We start from the raw sequence: 19,474 nt of genomic DNA, 5'->3' as shown, positions 1-19,474 counted from the left end.
GTAAAGCTGGCCATAGACGCTAAGATCCGATCGCTCGAATCCTCGAACAATCGGACTTCCCCATCTCCTGACCTGCCACTAACCTTCAGTTTAAATAAAGTAGTAAAAGAATAGATCAGCCGATGTTCTGCTCCTAACAGCAATCGTATGAAAGTTTATGTCCGACAAAGCTGGTGACAGTCTCCCACTCTACATCATCAGATCGGCAATACATGCAGAGATATTATCAGCAGCCGAGAGAAATTGAATCGACTGAACGACCGTTCTCTGTCGGGACTCTCCACACAAAATTGTACGAATCTTTTCGTCTATGGCCAGCTTTAGGCTGCTAGAGGGGAAAGGGTGATATCACTCCAACTTGCAGTACAGCAGTATAAAGAGTGACTGAAGTTTATTAGAGCACAAGTCACATGACTGGGGGAAACGGACAATGTCTAGCCCCATGTCAGATTTCAAAATTACATATATAAAAAAAATCTTTTTGCTCTTTTGAGAAATGAATTTCAGTGCAGAATTGTACTACTAACTATTATTATTGAATAAAACATTTTTTTCCAATGACAGTATTCCTTTAACTTGCAAGCAAATGACCAAATTGTGTACATAATATAGCAATTGTTGATGAAAAACTGCATGCCAATAAGCAATCACAATCACCATTAATACAATGTTTGACAGCCTGAATTTTCAAGTGCATCGAAGAAATCAAAAGAGACACATCAAGCAACTAAACTGAACAAGTAAACAAAGTTACTTCATTTTATTAACTATTTAGCTACAGACTTTGAAATCAGTAGGAGAATACACATTGAGTTTAGGGTCAATCAGGTTCTGTAACGAAAACATTTGTAGAGATCAATAACTAATGAAGTAATAGTAAGTGCTCTGTATTACATAACATATGGACATACGATCCATCGTGTTTCTTGTGAAGGATTTCTTCTTTTGCTAATAATTCAAGACGCTGCGAATACTGAAAAAAAGAGAAGAAATTTTATTATTTATAACAAAAAGTTACGGTTATTAGTCTGAAAATTCAGGAACACGTAATAAATGCATGTTGCAAGGCTGCAATGATTGCATTTAAAGGAGAACTAAACCCTAAAAATGAATACGGCTAAAAATGCCGTATTTTATATACTGAACTTATTGCACCAGCCTATAGCACAGAGCATGTGCAGTGAATCAGCAGAAAAGAAGATGGGGAGCTACTGTGGTTGCCTTGGGCTGGTACAGAAGTCCAAAACATAATGTACAACATTTCTAGCTACTTCTTTAGTTAAGCTTTAGTTCTCCTTTAAATTATATTACATCAGTGAAGCCATTCTAGCTGGACTTTGCAGATGTGTCCATCAATTAAACCATTGGTTCAAGGAGAATTACCCCCCCCCCCCATAAGAAAAGCCCAATCTACTACCCTAGATAGTCCCTCCTCATACTATGCGGGGAAGAAGCAGGGAATTATCTAGGGTAGTAGATGGGGCTTTTCTTATTGGGGGGGGGTTAATTCTCCTTTAAAGGAATTGTTCAGTGTAAAAATAAAAACTGGGTAAATAGATAGGCTGTGCAAAATAAAAAAATGTTTCTAATATAGTTCGTTAGCCAAAAATGTAATGTATAAAGGCTGGAGTGATTTGATGTATAACATGTCAGTCAGATCACTACTTCCTGCTTTTCAGCTCTCTTGGTTTACACTGACTGGTTACCCTGGTTATCAGGTAGTAACCAATCAGATACTTGAGGGGGGGGCACATGGGTCATATCTGTTGCTTTTGAATCTGAGCTGAATGCTGAGGATCAATTACAAACTCACTGAACAGAAATGTACCATGTGGCCCCCCTTCAAGTCGCTGACTAACTCAGAGTTATAGAGCTGAAAAGCAGGAAGTTGGATTCTGGCTGTTTTTATTACACATCCAGTCACTCCAGCCTTTATACATTACATTTTTGGCTAACTATATTAGAAACATTTTTTATTTTGCACAGCCTATTTACCCAGTTTTTATTTTCACACTGAACTATTCCTTTAAGTGATTCAAAATTACTCCCAGTATATTCAGGCTATAATCTCGGGTAAAGAATACCTTCACTATATATGCTGGACAATATGAACTAATTGATATATTCGGGTGTCATAATTAATTTATGCAATTGTTGAACTTGCCAGCAAGACTATTTACTTTAAGCAGGGACAAGAGGCAGACAAAGCTTTTAGGAGACAAGAGTCTCCTAAAAGCTTTGCCAGTGGCTAACATGCAAATGGTGCTGTGGATAGCAGCTCTTACCTCTTCCCTGCATGCATAAGTTCAAATGCTTCATTGATAGAATCGAAGGGTAAAGTGTGAGTCACAAACTCATCAACCTTAATCTTCTTTGCCATGTATTCAGAAACCAGCTTTGGCACGCTGTCCACACTCTTCCATCCTGCAACACAAACAAGAAGGTGCTCACTGCATAAATGGACTAGCTAGCACACATATCACTAACAAGACATTTCTCCTAGAAACACTGTTTATTTTTGGCTGGTGCATGAAATAACTCATTTATAAAGCTCTTTACAAAGTAATGTAAATCAGCATGTGTTTATGGACTCAACCCCTAAGGGAAATTTGAGAAAGAAAAAACACTGTGTGGAGTCGGTTATAATAAAAACTGAGTCAGGATAAAAAGTCTAGTAAAACAACGGCCTTAAAGGAGAAGGAAAGCTATGGAGGCATTTTATTGCCAATAGATGAGCTGCAATAGTGCAAGCTAGAATGCTATATTTATTCTGTAGAATGTTTTACCATACCTGAGTAAAAAGCTCTAGAAGCTCTCTGTTTGTTTAGGATAGGAGCTGCAGTATTAATGTGGTGTGACATCACTTCCTGCTCTGGGCTCAGAAGAGGGGGAAGAGGCGCAAACTGAGCATGCTCTTGCCCAGTGCAATGAGGTTTAAGCTGAAGGCAGGAAGTCGGATACAGAAGCCCATGTGTACACAATAGAAGAAAGAAATGCAGTGTTTCTTTTGACAGGGGACTCAGCGCAGCATTACTTTGGGGTTTACTGGTTTATTTTGATGGACCTTTCTGATAAGGCTTACTTAAAGGAAAACTATACCCCCAAAATGAATACTTAAGCAACAGATAGTTTATATCAAATTGAATGACATATTAAAGAATCTTACCAAACTGGAATATATATTTACATAAATATTATCCTTTTACATCTCTTGCCTTGAACCACCATTTCGTGACTCTATCACCTGACCAGAAATACTACAACACTAACTGTAACAGGAAGAAGTGAGGAAGCAAAAGGCAGAACTCTGTCTATTAATTGTGTGACCTTACATGTGGTTTGTATGTGTGCACAGTGAATCGTACGATCTCAGGGGGTGGCCCTTATTTTTTAAAATGGCAATTTTCTATTTATGATTACCCAATGGCACATACTACTAAAAAAGTATATTATAATGATAATGGTTCATTTACATGAAGCAGGGTTTTACACATGAGCTGTTTTACTCAGTATCTTTTAATAGAGACCTACATTGTTTGGGGGGTATAGTTTTCCTTTAATTTTAACCTTTCCTTCTCCTTTAAAGGAGAATTTAACCCTAAAAATGAATATGGCCAAAAATATATACTGCACCAGCCTAAAGTTTCAAGGTATTAGGGTTGGCTATAAGGGTTAGGCTTGGGTATTTAGGTTAGGGTTAGTGTATTAGGGTAGGGTTAGGTTTTATGTTAGGGTATTAGAGTTGGGTAGTAGGGTTTGGTATTAGGGTTATTGTTAGTGTATTAGGGTTAGGGTTTTGTATTAGGGCAATGATCCAGGACTTCACCATCTTGGAAAGTGTCTGTGACACTCGCATGCTCAGTGAGCTCTGAACAGCTGTTGAGAAGCTAAGCTTAAGGGTCGTCGCAAATTATCAAGCAGAAATATAATATCAAGCCTGTAATATAAGCTGATGCTACAGGGCTGATTATTAAATGCTGGTGCTAGTTGCACTGGTTATCTGTATTAATTACTAATCAGCTGTTTTTAGTGCCTGTGTGGCCTTATATACTGTGGAAAAACCATCAGGCAGCTAAAAGAACGTATTGCGATGCATAGGTCGAGCATAAGGACAGCACTGGATCCAGACAGAATACAAAGGGGCAAACACAAAAAACAGGGTATCTCCCAACAACTAGTGGCCAGGCATTGGGCAGAAGCCAAACACAGCCCAGCAACGTTCAGGTGTATGCCCATAGATCAGATCTCTAAAAGAGCAAGAGGGGGGGACTATGACAACATGCTCTTGAAAAAAAGAGGCATTCTGGATCCATGAATTGGATTGTGTGGCTCCCAAGGGACTAAATGGCCAGTTAGTTTCCTTACATAAAGATTCCCCTTTCTCAATTGGCAGTAAAGTACCTAGATAAGGATAAACAAAGTAGCAAAGCAATAGGATTCATAAATTGTTCCAATATAAATAGAAACATTGTTAGTAACAATTAATTTCTTCAATTCTAGGAGGTAATACAATGTATCTGCCGTTTCGAGACAAAGTAAGCAACAACCAGAAACCTTTTTTAACGTGAATTTTATTCTTGTACAATATGCATTTTTTGTTCACTATCATGATTATGGACACGAAAAATTATTTTTTGTAATATACGAACAGAGATAACACAATGTAACACGTGACATCTAGTGGTTATATTTGATTATGACAGGCACTTGAACACGAATTGTACAAAGTTTGCACCAATCACATTAATTATGTAATTAATGACATCAGCATATTCTGCTTCAGTCCCTAAGCTCACTAAGTGACAGCAGCACAGAGCATGTGCAGGGAATCAGCAGAAAAAAAAGATGGGGAGCTACTGGGGCATCTTTGGAGGCACAGATCTTTACTGCTAAAGGAATGTGGTTGCCTTGGGCTGGTACAGAAGCCCAAAACATAATGTACAACATTTCTAGCCTACTTCCTCCGTGAAGCTTTAGTTCTCCTTTAAGTGGCCAAGTAGCCACAAGAGTAGAATGCTTGCCTTGCACAAAACAATTATAGTTGCATCTCTCAAGCCCAATTATACTGAATTGTTATGGTTTTCATAGTTATTATGCCATCACTATAGTATTGATAAGAACAATGAACATAGACAGATGAACACCCACACAGAATGGGTGAAAGAATGTGAAGACAGAGATAAAAACAGGAACACAATATACATATGGAAAAGTTCTCACCTCCAAAGGCAGTTCCTTTCCAAACCCTCCCTGTGACAAGTTGAAAGGGGCGAGTAGCAATCTCCTGGCCAGACGCTGCAACTCCGACTATAACACTTGTACCCCAGCCTTTGTGACACGCTTCCAACGCTGATCTCTGGTCACAGGTAAAAACATTAACACAAAGCACAAGTCATTTCAATTCAGACATGAATTTGGCATGCAGATTACAGGATCCGTTCGAGTGCCGGTCAGCTCTGCTTCCATATTCTATGCAGATTACAGCCCTCAGTACTATTTTACTACAAACTAAAGCATGAACATATACCATATACGAATAGCAATAGTTTGTATATTAATAAATATAACATGTTCCATTTTACCATCAATGAAACTGGTAATGAAGTACTATTTCAGAAATATATACTGAACACAATTACCATAACACGGACGTTGCCGATACACTCAAAGGAATAGTCCACTCCTCCATCAGTCATGTCAATCAGTACATCCTGAATAGGTTTGTTGAAGTCCGCTGGGTTTAAGCATTCTGTAGCTCCAAACTCTGTTGCCTTTGCAAACTTGTCCTTGTTAAGGTCAATGCCAATAATGCGAGTAGCTCCGGCTACTTTACAGCCCATAATGACTGCAAGACCAACTCCTCCCAAGCCAAAGACAGCACATGTAGAGCCAGGTTCAACCTGATGAACACAAAAGCCAGAGTTATTTCTAGTTTTGAACCATATGCAAAATAAATTGTAATGAAAACATTTTCAGTTTCATATATATTATTTTAGGATTCACATTGAAGCTTTAAAAAAAAAAAAAAAAAAAAATTATGATTGCCTGCCACAATTTCTCATTTATGAATGCTAAATAAATTTGTCCCATTGCAACCAATTAGCTTTTTATCAGTGTACCGCATGATTGGAGATAATTTGCCCACTATTAGTAAATATGCTAATGAAGGTAAACATAAAATATGCTTAAATAAGCAGCATTAAAGGAAAAATATACCCCCCCCCCAAACAATGTAGGACTCTATAGAAAGATACTGCATAAAACAGCTCATATGTAAAACTCTGTGTCATGTAAATAAACAATTTTCATAATAATATACTTTTCTAATAGTATGTGCCATTGGGTAATCATAAATGGAAAATTGCCATTTTAAAAAACAAGGACCATCCCCTGGGATTGTATTCACTGTGCACACAAATACACCAAATAAACCATACTTGTTAGGTCACATGAGCCAATTAACAGGAGATGTATTTTGCTTCCACACTTCTTCCTGTTACAGAACTGTGTTATTTCTGGTCAGGTGATCTCTGAGGCAGGACACAGACCATCACAAAATGGTGGTTCAAAGCAAGAGATGTTAAAGGGCAGTTTTTACTTAAATATATATTCCAGTTTGGTAAGATTCTTTAATATGCCAAATAATTTGATATAAACTGTTGCTTAAGTATTCATTTTTGGGGTATAGTTTTCCTGTAAGAGCAATGACAGATGGGACATTTAGAGGCCCTTTTATCTAAGCTCGAATTTCGAATTCATGAGGTTTTTTTAACTCTAATAAATGCGAATATACTCTAAACTTGACTGGGAGGTTACTGAAGAAAAAAAATCAAATATCTAAAACTAGAGCGAATATTACAGACCCAAAAAATTCAAATCAAATTCGACAAAACTCGAATTGAGTTTTTTCACTGAAAACAACTTGAATGTCAGGAAGGCCAATAACATCTTCAAATTGGTCACTGGACCTCTCCCATTGACGTATACATGAGTTTAAAGTTTAAGGTGGTGAATAGTCAAATTTAAATTATTCCCAGGGTAAAGGTTTGATAAATCTCTTAATTCTAATTCAAATTTATATCAAGTTTGGATAATTCACAATTCGAATTTGAGAGTTTTGACCATAAAAAAAAAATTCTAAATTTTAATTTCCAATTCGACCCTTAATAAATCTGCCCCTTAGTCACCAGAGATTAATTATGGCTACAGCGGGAGATTAAACGTCCCTTGTTCCTTCTCCACATGCCAACACGGGATTTGACACTGGGGAAACACGTGTGTTGTGGCTATTGTGGCTACTGCCGGAAACAGCGCAAAGTTCTCCTCCTTCCTTCTGGAATATTTTCACTGGTGATTGTCTGAAGTTTTCCTGTGAGGAAACTGCTGTCTACTTCAGAAAGTAGCCACGCCGCATATGTTTCCACCTAAAGGGGCCATTACACTTTTTTTTTTTTTTTCTTCCTTTTTTGTATGTATGTAATGGAAACACTATTCTTTTTATAGTTCTACCCTACCTTTCAGGAATGTGTTACTTGCTTGAAGTGCATTTTCTCCTGCTGGAAAGCTCCCGCACCCCTCCACATATGTTACAAAGGAGTACTCGAACATCACTAGCTCTGTGGCCTGTCTAAAGCCCCGATAAATAGAATAATTCATAAAAAGGGCTTGCTTTGTAACTAGTACAAAATTATGTGTGTTTGCAAACTGTAACTTCAAAAATATGACATTTTTTTTTTAAAAGTATTTAAAGTTTAAAGGGAACTAAACCCCTTGACAAGTTTTGTTCCATTTTGTCTACTTCAGTGCAAAGTTCTACTATGCAATATATCACGGTCTGAAAGTGTTAATGGGCTTCAGTTATCTTTATACCTTCAAGCAAGAGGCCACAACCACAAAATGTACTGGTCTAAAAGACCAAAACCAATCTCAGTAACACGTCTTTAAAATAATGTACATGTAACAGAAACCTAGAAATCAGTTACCTTTGCTGTGTTAATCACAGCTCCATAACCAGTTGAGATTCCACAGCCCAGCAAGCAGACTTTGTCCAGAGGGGCAGAGTCCTCTATTTTAGCGACAGAGATATCTGCTACAACAGTGTATTCAGAGAAAGTGCTGGTGCCCATGAAATGGAAAATCTGTTGTCCTTTGCATGTGAACCTACTGGTACCATCAGGCATAAACCCTTTGCCTTGAGTAATCCTGTTAAAGAATGAAGCAGAAGTTTATAGTGATACTGAAGTTGAGAAAATAATGTAAAGCAGGGATACCAAATTTATGATATTTAGATATATAGATATGAACCAATAATCATCCCCATTAGATTTGGCAGATTATTTCCTTAATTGTGTTTTTGCTAAACCCCATATAATCCATAAAAATGTGTGTGTAGATGTGCGTTAGTATAAAAAGGAAGGTTGTTCCAGGAAGTGAAGATGACAGTAGGTTGTCCGTGGACCCTTGGAACACCACATCCCAGGCACCACTCATTCACCACCTCTGCTCATTGTCTAGTGGTGGGGGATCCAAGGAGCAGATTTAAAGCTGGACTGGAGGTGCCTTAGATTGTAGCACTTCAGTAAACAGATCATAGGTTCCATGATTTGTCACACTTAAAGGGTTAAAATTGTGTGTGTGTTTTAAAGGAGACATATTGTAAAAAAAAAATAAGAACGTACCAGTGCCTTATACTCATTTAGATATAGAAGAATTGTGCTTAAAAAAATTTGTGTTTCAGGCTGATTTAGTGAATATTTCTGCAAAAACCCTAATAATCCCTCCCTTCTCTTCCACTTCCTACTCCCTGAATTCCCAGGCTATGCAGGGGAGCCGGCGGCTCTCAGCACACTGTACTGTAGGACAGGAACCAATCAGCAGCTAGCATGACCTGATAGGGAACTGAAGTCTGTCTGTGCTTGTGTGACTGCAGGGCTGTGATTGGCTGCCCCCCTTCTACTGTGCTTCCAGCAGGGACCATTAGGACACGCCCACCCCTCATTTGAAACACAGACAGGGACCAGAGAACATCTATACGGAGCTCCAATAAAAGGGCTATTTTTAAAGATAATATTAAAGATAATATAAATTTTTAGCACCATGTAAAAGCAACACAATATATTACTTATAATTGCCTACAAAATAAGGTTTTTTTTCATTTATCCTATATGTCTCCTTTAAGGAGGTTAGTGCAGATACAATTACTAACTTCCTTTTAACTATACATTGCCCTTTTAACGGCAACAGGTGTTTGTTCTGCTTTTAAAATCTTGTAGTGAAAGGACCAGTAACACCATTACAGCTATGTAATCCATTTGAACTGATATACAGGTATGGGAGCTATTATCCAGAATGCTCGGGACCTGAGGTTCTTTCTGTAATGTGGATCTCCATACCTTAAGTCTACTAGAATATCATGTAAACATTAAATAAATCCAATAGGCTGGTTTTGCCTCCAATAAGGATAAATTTATATACAAGTTTGTATCAATGAACTGTTTTATTACTACAGAGAAAAGGGAAATCATTTTTAAAATTTTGAAATTTCCTCATTATAATGAAGTCTATGGGAGACAGCCATTCTGTAATTCGGAGCTTTCTGGAAAATGGATCCCATACCTGTACTAGTTATTTGTAACCTGTAAAAGCAATGGCACACAAGGAGATTCCTGCAGGTTATCAGTCACCCTAACAATCCCCAGTTTGGCAGCTGGGTGATAAACTACTTGCTCCTCCACTCTCTTTGATTTGCAGGGCATGCTAACTGCATGGTGGTAATCTATACGAATAGCATTTGAGTGTTTTGCGGAATCATGCATTCAGCAAAATGCTCAGTCTGACATTAACTTAGATAATGAGAGCCAAAAGTACAGATAATTTGAAATAAAACATATAATGCTGTCTAGAAATGATGTAAAATGTTTACACACTATATAAGTGAAAATTGTGTGCAAACACATTTGCTGAACACCTATTACTTAGTGCTTCTCTGCTAAATATACCGGCTGCTTAAGGTGAAAGGTAACAGAGCCTAATTAAAGTGAAGGGTTGCTTGTAATACCTTATCTTCTGGCACAGGTTTGTTTTGGGATTCAAGCAGAACTTGCATTCACCACATTGTGGGATATACAGGGGTATTACTTTGTCACCTGTGAAATGAAACATCAGAGTGTTGTAACAGTGGCTTAAATAAAAAAGATGACTAGTTTTATACCACAAGAAAAACCTGCTTTATACCTGTATATGACTCATTTTATCAGTTGTTCAGAACTAAATAGACATGGACTCTGTACATGTGTATTTAGTATAGTCAATTTTTTTAATGGTTAAATACCCAACAGTTAGATTAGTGAATATTTAGCAATATACTTAAAAAGATTATGTTTTGCCTAATGATTGTTTAAAGGGGTGATTGACCTATAAGCTAACTTTTAGTATTTTATAGAATCGCCAATTCTAAAAAAAATTTTAATTGGTCTTCATAATTTTTTTTTATATTTTTTCTTTTTTCTTTTTTTAATATTTGCCTTCCTCTTCTGACTCTTTCCAGCTTTCAAATGGGGGTCACTAAAAATTAAAATACTCTTCAAAGCTACACATTTATTGTTATTGCTACTTTTTATTATTCATCTTTCTATTCAGGCCCTCTACTATTGATTTTCCAGTATCAATTCAATTCAGTGCATCGTTGTTAAGGTAATTTGAACCCTAGCAGCCAGATTGCTGAAATTGCAAACTGGAGAGCTGCTGAATAAAAAGCTAAATAACGCAAAACCCACAAATAATAAAAAATGAAAACCAATTGCAAGTTGTCTCAGAATATCACTCTCTACGTCATGCTAAGAGTTAATTTAAAGGTGAAAAACCCCTTTAATGAAAGCTAACAGTTCATATAACAGTACCGCTGCTGCTGAACAGTGAGAGACAAGGTAAGGCTAATATCATACTAAGCCGTTTATCTGCCTGCTTAGAAGCAAAGTCCAAGAAACTGCTGAACAAAGTGGACCCACACCCATAGACTCCGTGTGTTAAATACACTGAAATCCAGTGCACATCAGCTGTTTCCACACAGGCAGAGAAACAGACTAGCATAAGATTAGCCTAAAAGGTGGAGAGTGCATGATAATCCTTACCTGGTTTTACTCTGGTAACTCCTTCTCCTACGCTTTCCACAATGCCAGCTCCTTCATGACCCAGTATTACAGGAAAACATCCTTCTGGATCAGCACCACTCAATGTGTAGGCATCGGTATGGCACACAGCAGTGGAGACTATCTACAATATGAAAATAGTCATGGTTGCAAAGGCTAGAATATGTTTCACTTCTTCAACTTGACTATCTAAAGCTGCTCCCTAACAATCATTCTGATCCCCTTTGACTACTCTTAGCAGTGGATAGTGGGTCACAACAAAAATGTCAAAAGACGTTTTTCAATGAATGCTAAATTGTTGTTCCAGATATTCGTGAGTTTAGTGTTAGGAGGCTTCTTTTTTGGTATGAAATGGGGCAAAAATATTGGCTTTTTATCGAACATGCAAGCAAGCATTTGCCAATTTTGTTTTTGTGCCACCAAACTGAAAATATTCATAAAATATCTTTAAATAATGATACAAACCAAAAGTCAAGTGAAAAAAACAAAATAGAAAAAGAAAACACATGAAAGGTACTTTTATCTAGAATAGAAATCACGTATTACGAAAACTGTTGGCAAATTTGAATTATTTTTAGTGGTGAGCGTCATTTTTCGCCAAGTTTGCCGTGAAAATGACGCCAATAAACTGTAAAGGGGGAAAACATTTGTTGCTTAATGTGTCGCACATCAAAAAACTTCTGTTGCCCATAAACTTCAATGTTCTTAAGCAAATTTACTCCATTTAGCGAGTTTTCAGGTCAGATTCGCCCATCGTTTTACCTTGATGCGAACTTCGTGAGCTTTTGGGGGAGCCACTTCAACTTCCTCCATTGAGAGGGGTTTCCCTGCCTCCCATGCTACAGCAGCTTTACATTTGATGACCTAAACGAGGATACAGATAAATGAAAGGTTTTTTTTTTTAGCGTTTTACAAAACAAACAATAAGAAAAAATTTTGTTACACAAGTTGCTTGTTAAGATGCATGCTTCTGCAGAATTAACAGAAACTTTCCCATGTGTCTCTGGGATAAAGGTGACTGAGGAAGTTTTATTGATAAAGTTTATTGGAGCATGACAGCAACTGTGCAAACATGGCAATTTAATTTCTTAAGAAAAAAATATGCAAGACAAGGGGGTTTGCCAAATTACATTATATTATATTATACAATCAGAAAAACATTTACAAGACCATATAGTAACATAGTAAGAAAGGTTGAAAAAAGACACATGTCCATCGAGTTCAACCTTTTTTTTTTTTTTATTAACTACCTATCTGCCAGTTGATCCAGAGGAAGGCAAAAAACCCATCTGAAGCCTCTCCAATTTGCCTCAGAGGGGGAAAAATTCCTTCCTGACTCCAAAATGGCAATCGGACTAGTCCCTGGATCAACTTGGACTATGAGCTATTTCCCATAACCCTGTATTCCCTTACTTGCTAAAAAGCCATCCAACCCCTTCTTAAAGCTATCTAATGTATCAGCCTGTACAACTGATTCAGGGAGAGAATTCCACATCTCCACAGCTCTCACTGTAAAAAACCCCTTCCGAATATTTAGGCGGAACCTCTTTTCTTCTAATCGGAATGGGTGACCTCGTGTCAGCTGGAAAGACCTACTGGTAAATAAAGCATTAGAGAGTATTATATGATCCCCTTATATATTTATACATAGTCATCATATCACCCCTTAAGCGCCTCTTCTCCAGCGTGAACATCCCCAATTTGGCCAGTCTTTCCTCATAGCTAAGATTTTCAATACCTTTTACCAGCTTAGTTACCCTTCTCTGCACCCTCTCTAATACAATAATGTCCTGTTTAAGTGATGGAGACCAAAACTGTACGGCATATTCTAGATAAAAAGGAACACCAAGAGCCCCAATAGTGTAATATGTTTTAACAAGGAGTAATGGTAGAGTAAACAAGTTAATACTCACAAACCAGGGTTACCGCTAGGCAACCACTGTATAGGCAGGTGGGGAAATTATCCTAACCCCACTCAGGAATAAGAAGTCGCTCTCTGTAAAAGAAGAAAGTGGGGATGATACCCCTCCACTCGGGGTGGACTCGATATGGTAGTAAAACAAAACAGAGGCGCCAAAAGGATAAAAATAGCTAAAAGCACTTAAAAACCCAATGGGTAATTCAGAGGAGGTAGTAATAAACTTACCTCCTCCAAGCAGACACCAACAAAAGTGGTAATTTTCAATAGTAGTTTATTCACAAAACTGTATTGCAACGCGTTTCGCAGGCATTTCCTGCTTCATCAGGCAATATGGAGCGGGAGCAAAAACCAACAGTGTCTTTGTATAAACACACCAGGCGCCTCTGTCACAGAGGCGCCTGGTGTGTTTATACAAAGACACTGTTGGTTTTTGCTCCCGCTCCATATTGCCTGATGAAGCAGGAAATGCCTGCGAAACGCGTTGCAATACAGTTTTGTGAATAAACTACTATTGAAAATTACCACTTTTGTTGGTGTCTGCTTGGAGGAGGTAAGTTTATTACTACCTCCTCTGAATTACCCATTGGGTTTTTAAGTGCTTTTAGCTATTTTTATCCTTTTGGCGCCTCTGTTTTGTTTTACTGGCATATTCTAGATGGGGCCTTACAAATGCTCTATACAGTGGAAGAATGACCCCCTCCTCCCTTGACTCTATGCCCCTTTTTATACAGCTCAAGACCTTATTTGCCCTTGATGCTGCTGACTGGCATTGCTTGCTACAGCCAAGTTTATCATCTACAAGGAATCCAAGGTCCTTTTCCATAATGGATTTGCCTAGTGCAGTCCCATTAAGGGTATAAGTGGCTTGGATATTTTTACATCCCAGGTGCATGACTTTACATTTATCAACATTGAATCTCATTTGCCACTTAGCTGCCCAGATTGCCAGTTTGTCAAGATTATGTTGCAAGGATGCCACATCCTGGATGGAATTAATTGGGCTGGATAATTTTGTGTCATCTGCAAACACCGATACATTACTTACAACACCCTCCCCTAAGTCATTAATGAACAAGTTAAATAAAAGTGGACCCAATACTGAGCCCTGGGGGACCCCACTAAGAACCTTACTCCAAGTAGAGAATGTCCCATTAACAACCACCCTCTGTACCCGATCCTGTAGCCAGTTTCCTATCCACGTGCAAACGACTTCATTAAGCCCAACAGACCTTAGTTTAGAAAGCAGTCGTTTGTGGGGCACAGTATCAAACGCTTTGGCAAAATCCAAATAGATCACATCTACTGCCCCCCCACTGTCCAGAATCTTACTTACCACATCATAAAATGCAATCAAATTCGTCTGACATGACCTATCCTTCATAAAGCCATGCTGATTGTTGCTAATAATGCCATTCATTAGGACAAAATTTTGAATGTGATCCCTTAACAAGCCTTCAAATAATTTGCCCACCACAGATGTCAAGTTTACTGGCCTATAATTGCCAGGCTGAGATCGTAATCCCTTTTTAAATATTGGAATAACATCAGCTTTTCTCCAATCCATAGGCACTATACCAGATGACAGTGAATCTGAGAAAATCAGAAATAAGGGCTGGTCTAAAACTGAACTAAGCTCTCTTAGAACCCGGGGGTGTATGCCATCAGGCCCTGGAGCCTTGTTTACATTAATTTGTATTAAAGCTTTTTGAATCATTTCCTGAGTCAGCCACTGACTAGATTGAGCTGAACCATTCGTGCAGTTATAAAGTGAGCCTGGGAACTCAGACTCCTCTATTGTATACACTGAAGAAAAGAACTGATTTAACACATGTGCCTTATCTGTATCTGTTACAACCATACTGGTACCATTATTTAATGGAGCAACACTCTCAACCTGCATCTTTTTACTATTAATATATTTAAAAAACTTTTTAGGGTTAGTTTTCACCTCCACCGCAATTAACTCTTCATTTCTTTTCTTAGCCTTCCGGATTGCTGATTTACAACATTTATTACAGTGTTTATATTCAATAAATGCAGCTTCTGTCCCTACAGATTTGTAGTTTTTAAATGCCTCTCTTCTTTCCCATTAACTTCTTTACTTCTGTATTAAGCCACACAGGATGATTCTTAGAGCTTCTACGTTTAGTCCTTAAGGGAATAAATTGAGAACAGTAATGATTTAATATCATTTTAAAGGACAACCATTTCTGTTCTGTGTTTTTAGCTGAAAACCTAATGCCCCAATCAATGCTCTGTAGGGCAGCCCTCAAGGCACTAAAATTAGCTTTTGCAAAATTCATGGTTTTTGTTGCCCCAGTATATTTTTGTTTTTTGCACCAGACATTAAAAGATATAACCTTATGGTCACTATTACCCAGGGGTTCAATGACTTGCACATTTGCTATAAGTTCTGGGTCATTTGAGATCACTAAATCAAGAATAGCATTTTTTCTGGCAGGCTCCTCAACAACCTGTGCTAAAAAATTGTCGTGCAATAAGTTTATAAACTTGTTCCCATTAACTGATCTAGCAGTACCGTTGCTCCAGTCAATATCTGGGTAATTAAAATCCCCCATTATCATTACTTTACCTAAACTAGCAGCCTTTTCTATTTGCATTAGGAGCTTTGTCTCTTCCTCCTCACTTACATTAGGGGGTCTATAGCATACGCCTACAATTAATTTGCTGGATTCTTTACAATTGGTGAAAAACTCCACCCATACGACTTCTGCCCCCTCATTTTCTAACATAACCTCCTCCTTTATATGAGCTTTTAAATCCTGCCTAACATACAGACATACCCCTCCTCCCTTTCTATTGCCTCTGTCCCTCCGAAACAAAGTATAGCCACTGATATTTACTGCCCAGTTATGCGACTCATTCAGCCATGTTTCGGCCACACCAATCACATCATATTTTCCTTCCAACACCAGCAGCTCCAGCTCTCCCATTTTACCAGTCAGACTTCTTGCATTTGTAAACATACATTTAATACTGGCACCATATTGAACATATGACATGTGGTCCTCCCTATCCTTAACAGTATCCCCGGCCAAATCTCCTTCCCCATTTTCCCTTTCTTTGCCCACTATCTCATCTAACCTGTCTACCACTGAATCTTTTACTGAACCCTCCCCCCCACACCTAGTTTAAAATCTCCTCCAACCCTCTAGCCATCTTCTCTCCCAAAACAGCTGCCCCATCATCATTGAGGTGCAGCCCATCCCTAGCAAAGAGCCTGTAGCCGACTGAAAAATCAGCCCAGTTCTTCAAAAACCCAAAACCCTCCTCCCTACACCAATCTTTCAGCCACGCATTAATCTCCCTACGCTCCCGCTGTCTCCTTAGCGTTGCTCAGGTAATATCTCTGAGAAAATTACCTTGGAAGTCCTCGCCCTCAGCTTTGAACCTAGTTTTTTAAAATCATTTTTGAGGACTTCACCACCTCCTCTAACTTTGTCATTGGTACCTATGTGTACCAAGACCGCTGGGTCTTCCCCAGCCCCTCCCAATAATCTGTCCACTCGTTCCACCACATGCCGAACCCTAGCACCAGGCAAGCAGCAGACTGTTTGGCATGTAGGGGCCTTGCGACAGATTACCCTATCCACCTTTCTAATAATTGAATCCCCTATAACTAGAACCTGCCTTTCCTTCCTTCCTTGCACTCCCCCCACCACCCGTATTAGAGCCACTGCCTCCCGGGGTGCTCCGAGAGTCAGCCTGCTCCATACACGCCAGTTCGGAGTTTTCCTCCCCAGCATCTTCAGCCAAAACGGCGAATTTGCTGTTTTGGACAAACTGTGGACCAGCCCCCCTACTCTTCTGTCCCCTACTTCCCCTCTTGACTGTCACAAACCTTCCTCCCTCATTAGCCTCCACTGCCCCTTCTCCTCCCCCCACTCCACTAGCCCCTGCTAGTGGTTGCTCTGCGAGCCTCCTTTCCTCCCCCTCGTTTGCCGATGCTCTCAGTGCTGCAAGTTCACCCCTTAGAGTCTGCAGCTCAGATTCCAAGATGAAAACCCACCGACATCTCTCACATGTAAATACTGCATGGAACTGCTGCTCCAACACCACATACATGTGACAAGACACACGCTGAGTAATACCAGCAAACCCACTCATATTTACACTGGGTACTTACAGTCTCCCAAATGTAATTCCTCACCAACACCTTTTCAGTTTTAATCGCCTTAAGGTTTTTAACGCTGCTTAACACTTAATTCACATGCAACACTTCACAAGTGTAAGGTTTCAACCAGAGCACACAAAGCCTGTTCAGAATTTACCTGATTAACCCCTCCCCCTTAATTAGAAGAAAGAGGGAAAGGAGAAAAAAAAAATGCTATTTGCTACCAGCAGTAAATAAAAACCCTTATTAACTTTTTTTTTTTTTTTTATGTTCCCCTTAGACCTCTAAAGCTAAAACACAAAAAGAAAGTAAATGCACTTAATGTATCAACTAGTTTACCCCAAAGAGAGAAAAGAAAAAGCTGTTTGTCTCAGTCAGATAACTCACAGAACACACAGCAGTCAGTTATTTGCAGGTAGAATGATTGGAATCAAGGAAATCTTCATCCATTTCAGCCGGAATTTTGGGAGTTATCCCCACTCACAGTCAGGCTGATTCCCTTCCTCTAGTTTGTTGGAAAGCCCTGCCCCTTTATGTTAGGGCCACACAGGGGCAGAAAACTGCTGGCTGATTTCTGCCCTACCGCAGGCAGTAGCCTCCTCTTTCTTCTCGTCGCAAACATGATTTCGGCGGATTTTGTCTCAAAATGCAGAGACCTGCTGAGTCTGTTTGTGCCAAGCAGCTTCAATGAGGAAGAGAGAGGAGGCTACTGCCCTTGATAGAGCAGAAATCAGACATCAGATTTCTGCCCCTGTGAAAGTACAGGCCACTGACAGAAGTTCTGTCCCCTGCTGATGAAACATCCTCTGATGCTCATCGGAAAAAGGAAAACCACACTACGAATGACACAATTTTTGCTTGAACCGACTGTCATGTACTGTCCTCTGACTGACAGCAGGTTTATTCCCTAAACACCCATTTACCGTGACATTCATTGCTACTAAGCAGATGCTGTAGAATTAAGAATGTATACTCAAAGCAAATTAGCACCACACTGAAATTCTGATTCTAAGATTGAGTTACAATACAGACGGTATCTCAGAAATCAGCTCAGACTACGGTAATAGTAGATGCATGTGATTTCTAATGGATATATACACAGGGCACTGGGCAGTTGTTATTTAATCCGTTAAAACCTGTGGCCAGCAGTCAGTCAAGCAAGTAGTTCAGAGTTACATTATAAGGCAGAAATAGAGCAACTTTAAATTAATTAATAGTGCACCTTTCAATTAACTTTTAGTATGAAGTAGAGAGCGATAGTCTGAGACATTTTGTAGCTGGTTTTCATTTTTATCATGTGGCGTTTGACTTATTCAGCAGCTCTGCAGTTTGCAATGTCAGGAATCCGGTTGCTAGGGTCCAATTACCCTAGCCACCATGCATTGCCTGGAATATGAAGAGTAGAGGGTCTGAATAGAAAGAGAAGCAATAAAGTAGCACTAACATTACATCTGTAGCCTTACAGATCATGTGGCCCCCAAAACATCAAAAATAAACAATGAGGACCAACTGAAAAGTTGCTTAGACTTGGGACATTCTGTAGCATACTAAAAGTTAACGTAAAGGAGAACCACCACTTTAATAGCTGCAGACACGAAATAGTGGCCTTTTCCCATGCTTCCATAGGTTACCAGGCCAAACCAGTAAAAATATGATTAAAAACATAGGCCAATGTTATTACACTAGTAACTCATGGGATAGGAGATCCTGTGGCATTTGCAGCACTTCTCCAGCCTATGTATATCCAACTCAAAGAACGTAGCGGGAGTGTGGCAAGGGGAGAGTTAAACTCGCTGTCAAAACGAAATCATGCAAGCAGTCAGTGACTGACATTATACAGGCAGGAATGAGCGGCCAGACAGTAACAGAGCGACATGTTCGCTGCAGGTTCAAGTTCTCGTCTGAACTCCCCTTACAGCTGCTCAACTACACTTTCCCGAGTGCTGCCTGGAAGGGATAATCGCACCGGGATTACAGAAAGCGCTCAATCGCTCACTCACGAACCGCGTCACCTCCCCTACCAACTGCGTTATCCCCCCCCCTCGTGACCCAATGGCAATTTGCACAGAAATATTTCTCACCTTCCCGGCTGTCTCCATGTTCCACGTTGTGCACCAGACTTCTCTATGAAGCAGCACCTCCCTCTTCTGCGTAATTGGTTCCTTCCACACTTAGAGCAGAGCAGTAGAACGTACATAGTAACTACAGCGCCACCCTGTGGAGTGAAGGACCTCAAGCAGGATGTGAGTGTATGCATTTTTCAGTGGGCAG

The 19,474-nt window shown here is 39.3% G+C and overlaps 1 protein-coding gene across 1 annotated transcript; it reads right to left on the bottom strand.

Moving 5' to 3' along the window:
• Positions 1 to 729: 729 nt before the first annotated feature.
• Positions 730 to 19,418, bottom strand: adh5.L (alcohol dehydrogenase 5 (class III), chi polypeptide L homeolog). Its single transcript, NM_001092958.1, is given in 9 exon segments — positions 730 to 973; positions 2,286 to 2,424; positions 5,221 to 5,356; positions 5,640 to 5,900; positions 7,983 to 8,202; positions 10,058 to 10,145; positions 11,130 to 11,271; positions 11,910 to 12,011; positions 19,285 to 19,418. Coding segments are annotated over 9 exon segments (1,131 nt in total). The 5' UTR covers positions 19,303 to 19,418; the 3' UTR covers positions 730 to 948.
• Positions 19,419 to 19,474: the final 56 nt, after the last annotated feature.

This window comes from Xenopus laevis, chromosome 1L, assembly GCF_017654675.1.
Source record: "Xenopus laevis strain J_2021 chromosome 1L, Xenopus_laevis_v10.1, whole genome shotgun sequence".
NCBI lineage: Eukaryota > Metazoa > Chordata > Amphibia > Anura > Pipidae > Xenopus > Xenopus laevis.
The sequence above is the reverse complement of the archived record's forward strand: the minus strand, read 5'-3'. Positions and strand labels throughout refer to the sequence as shown.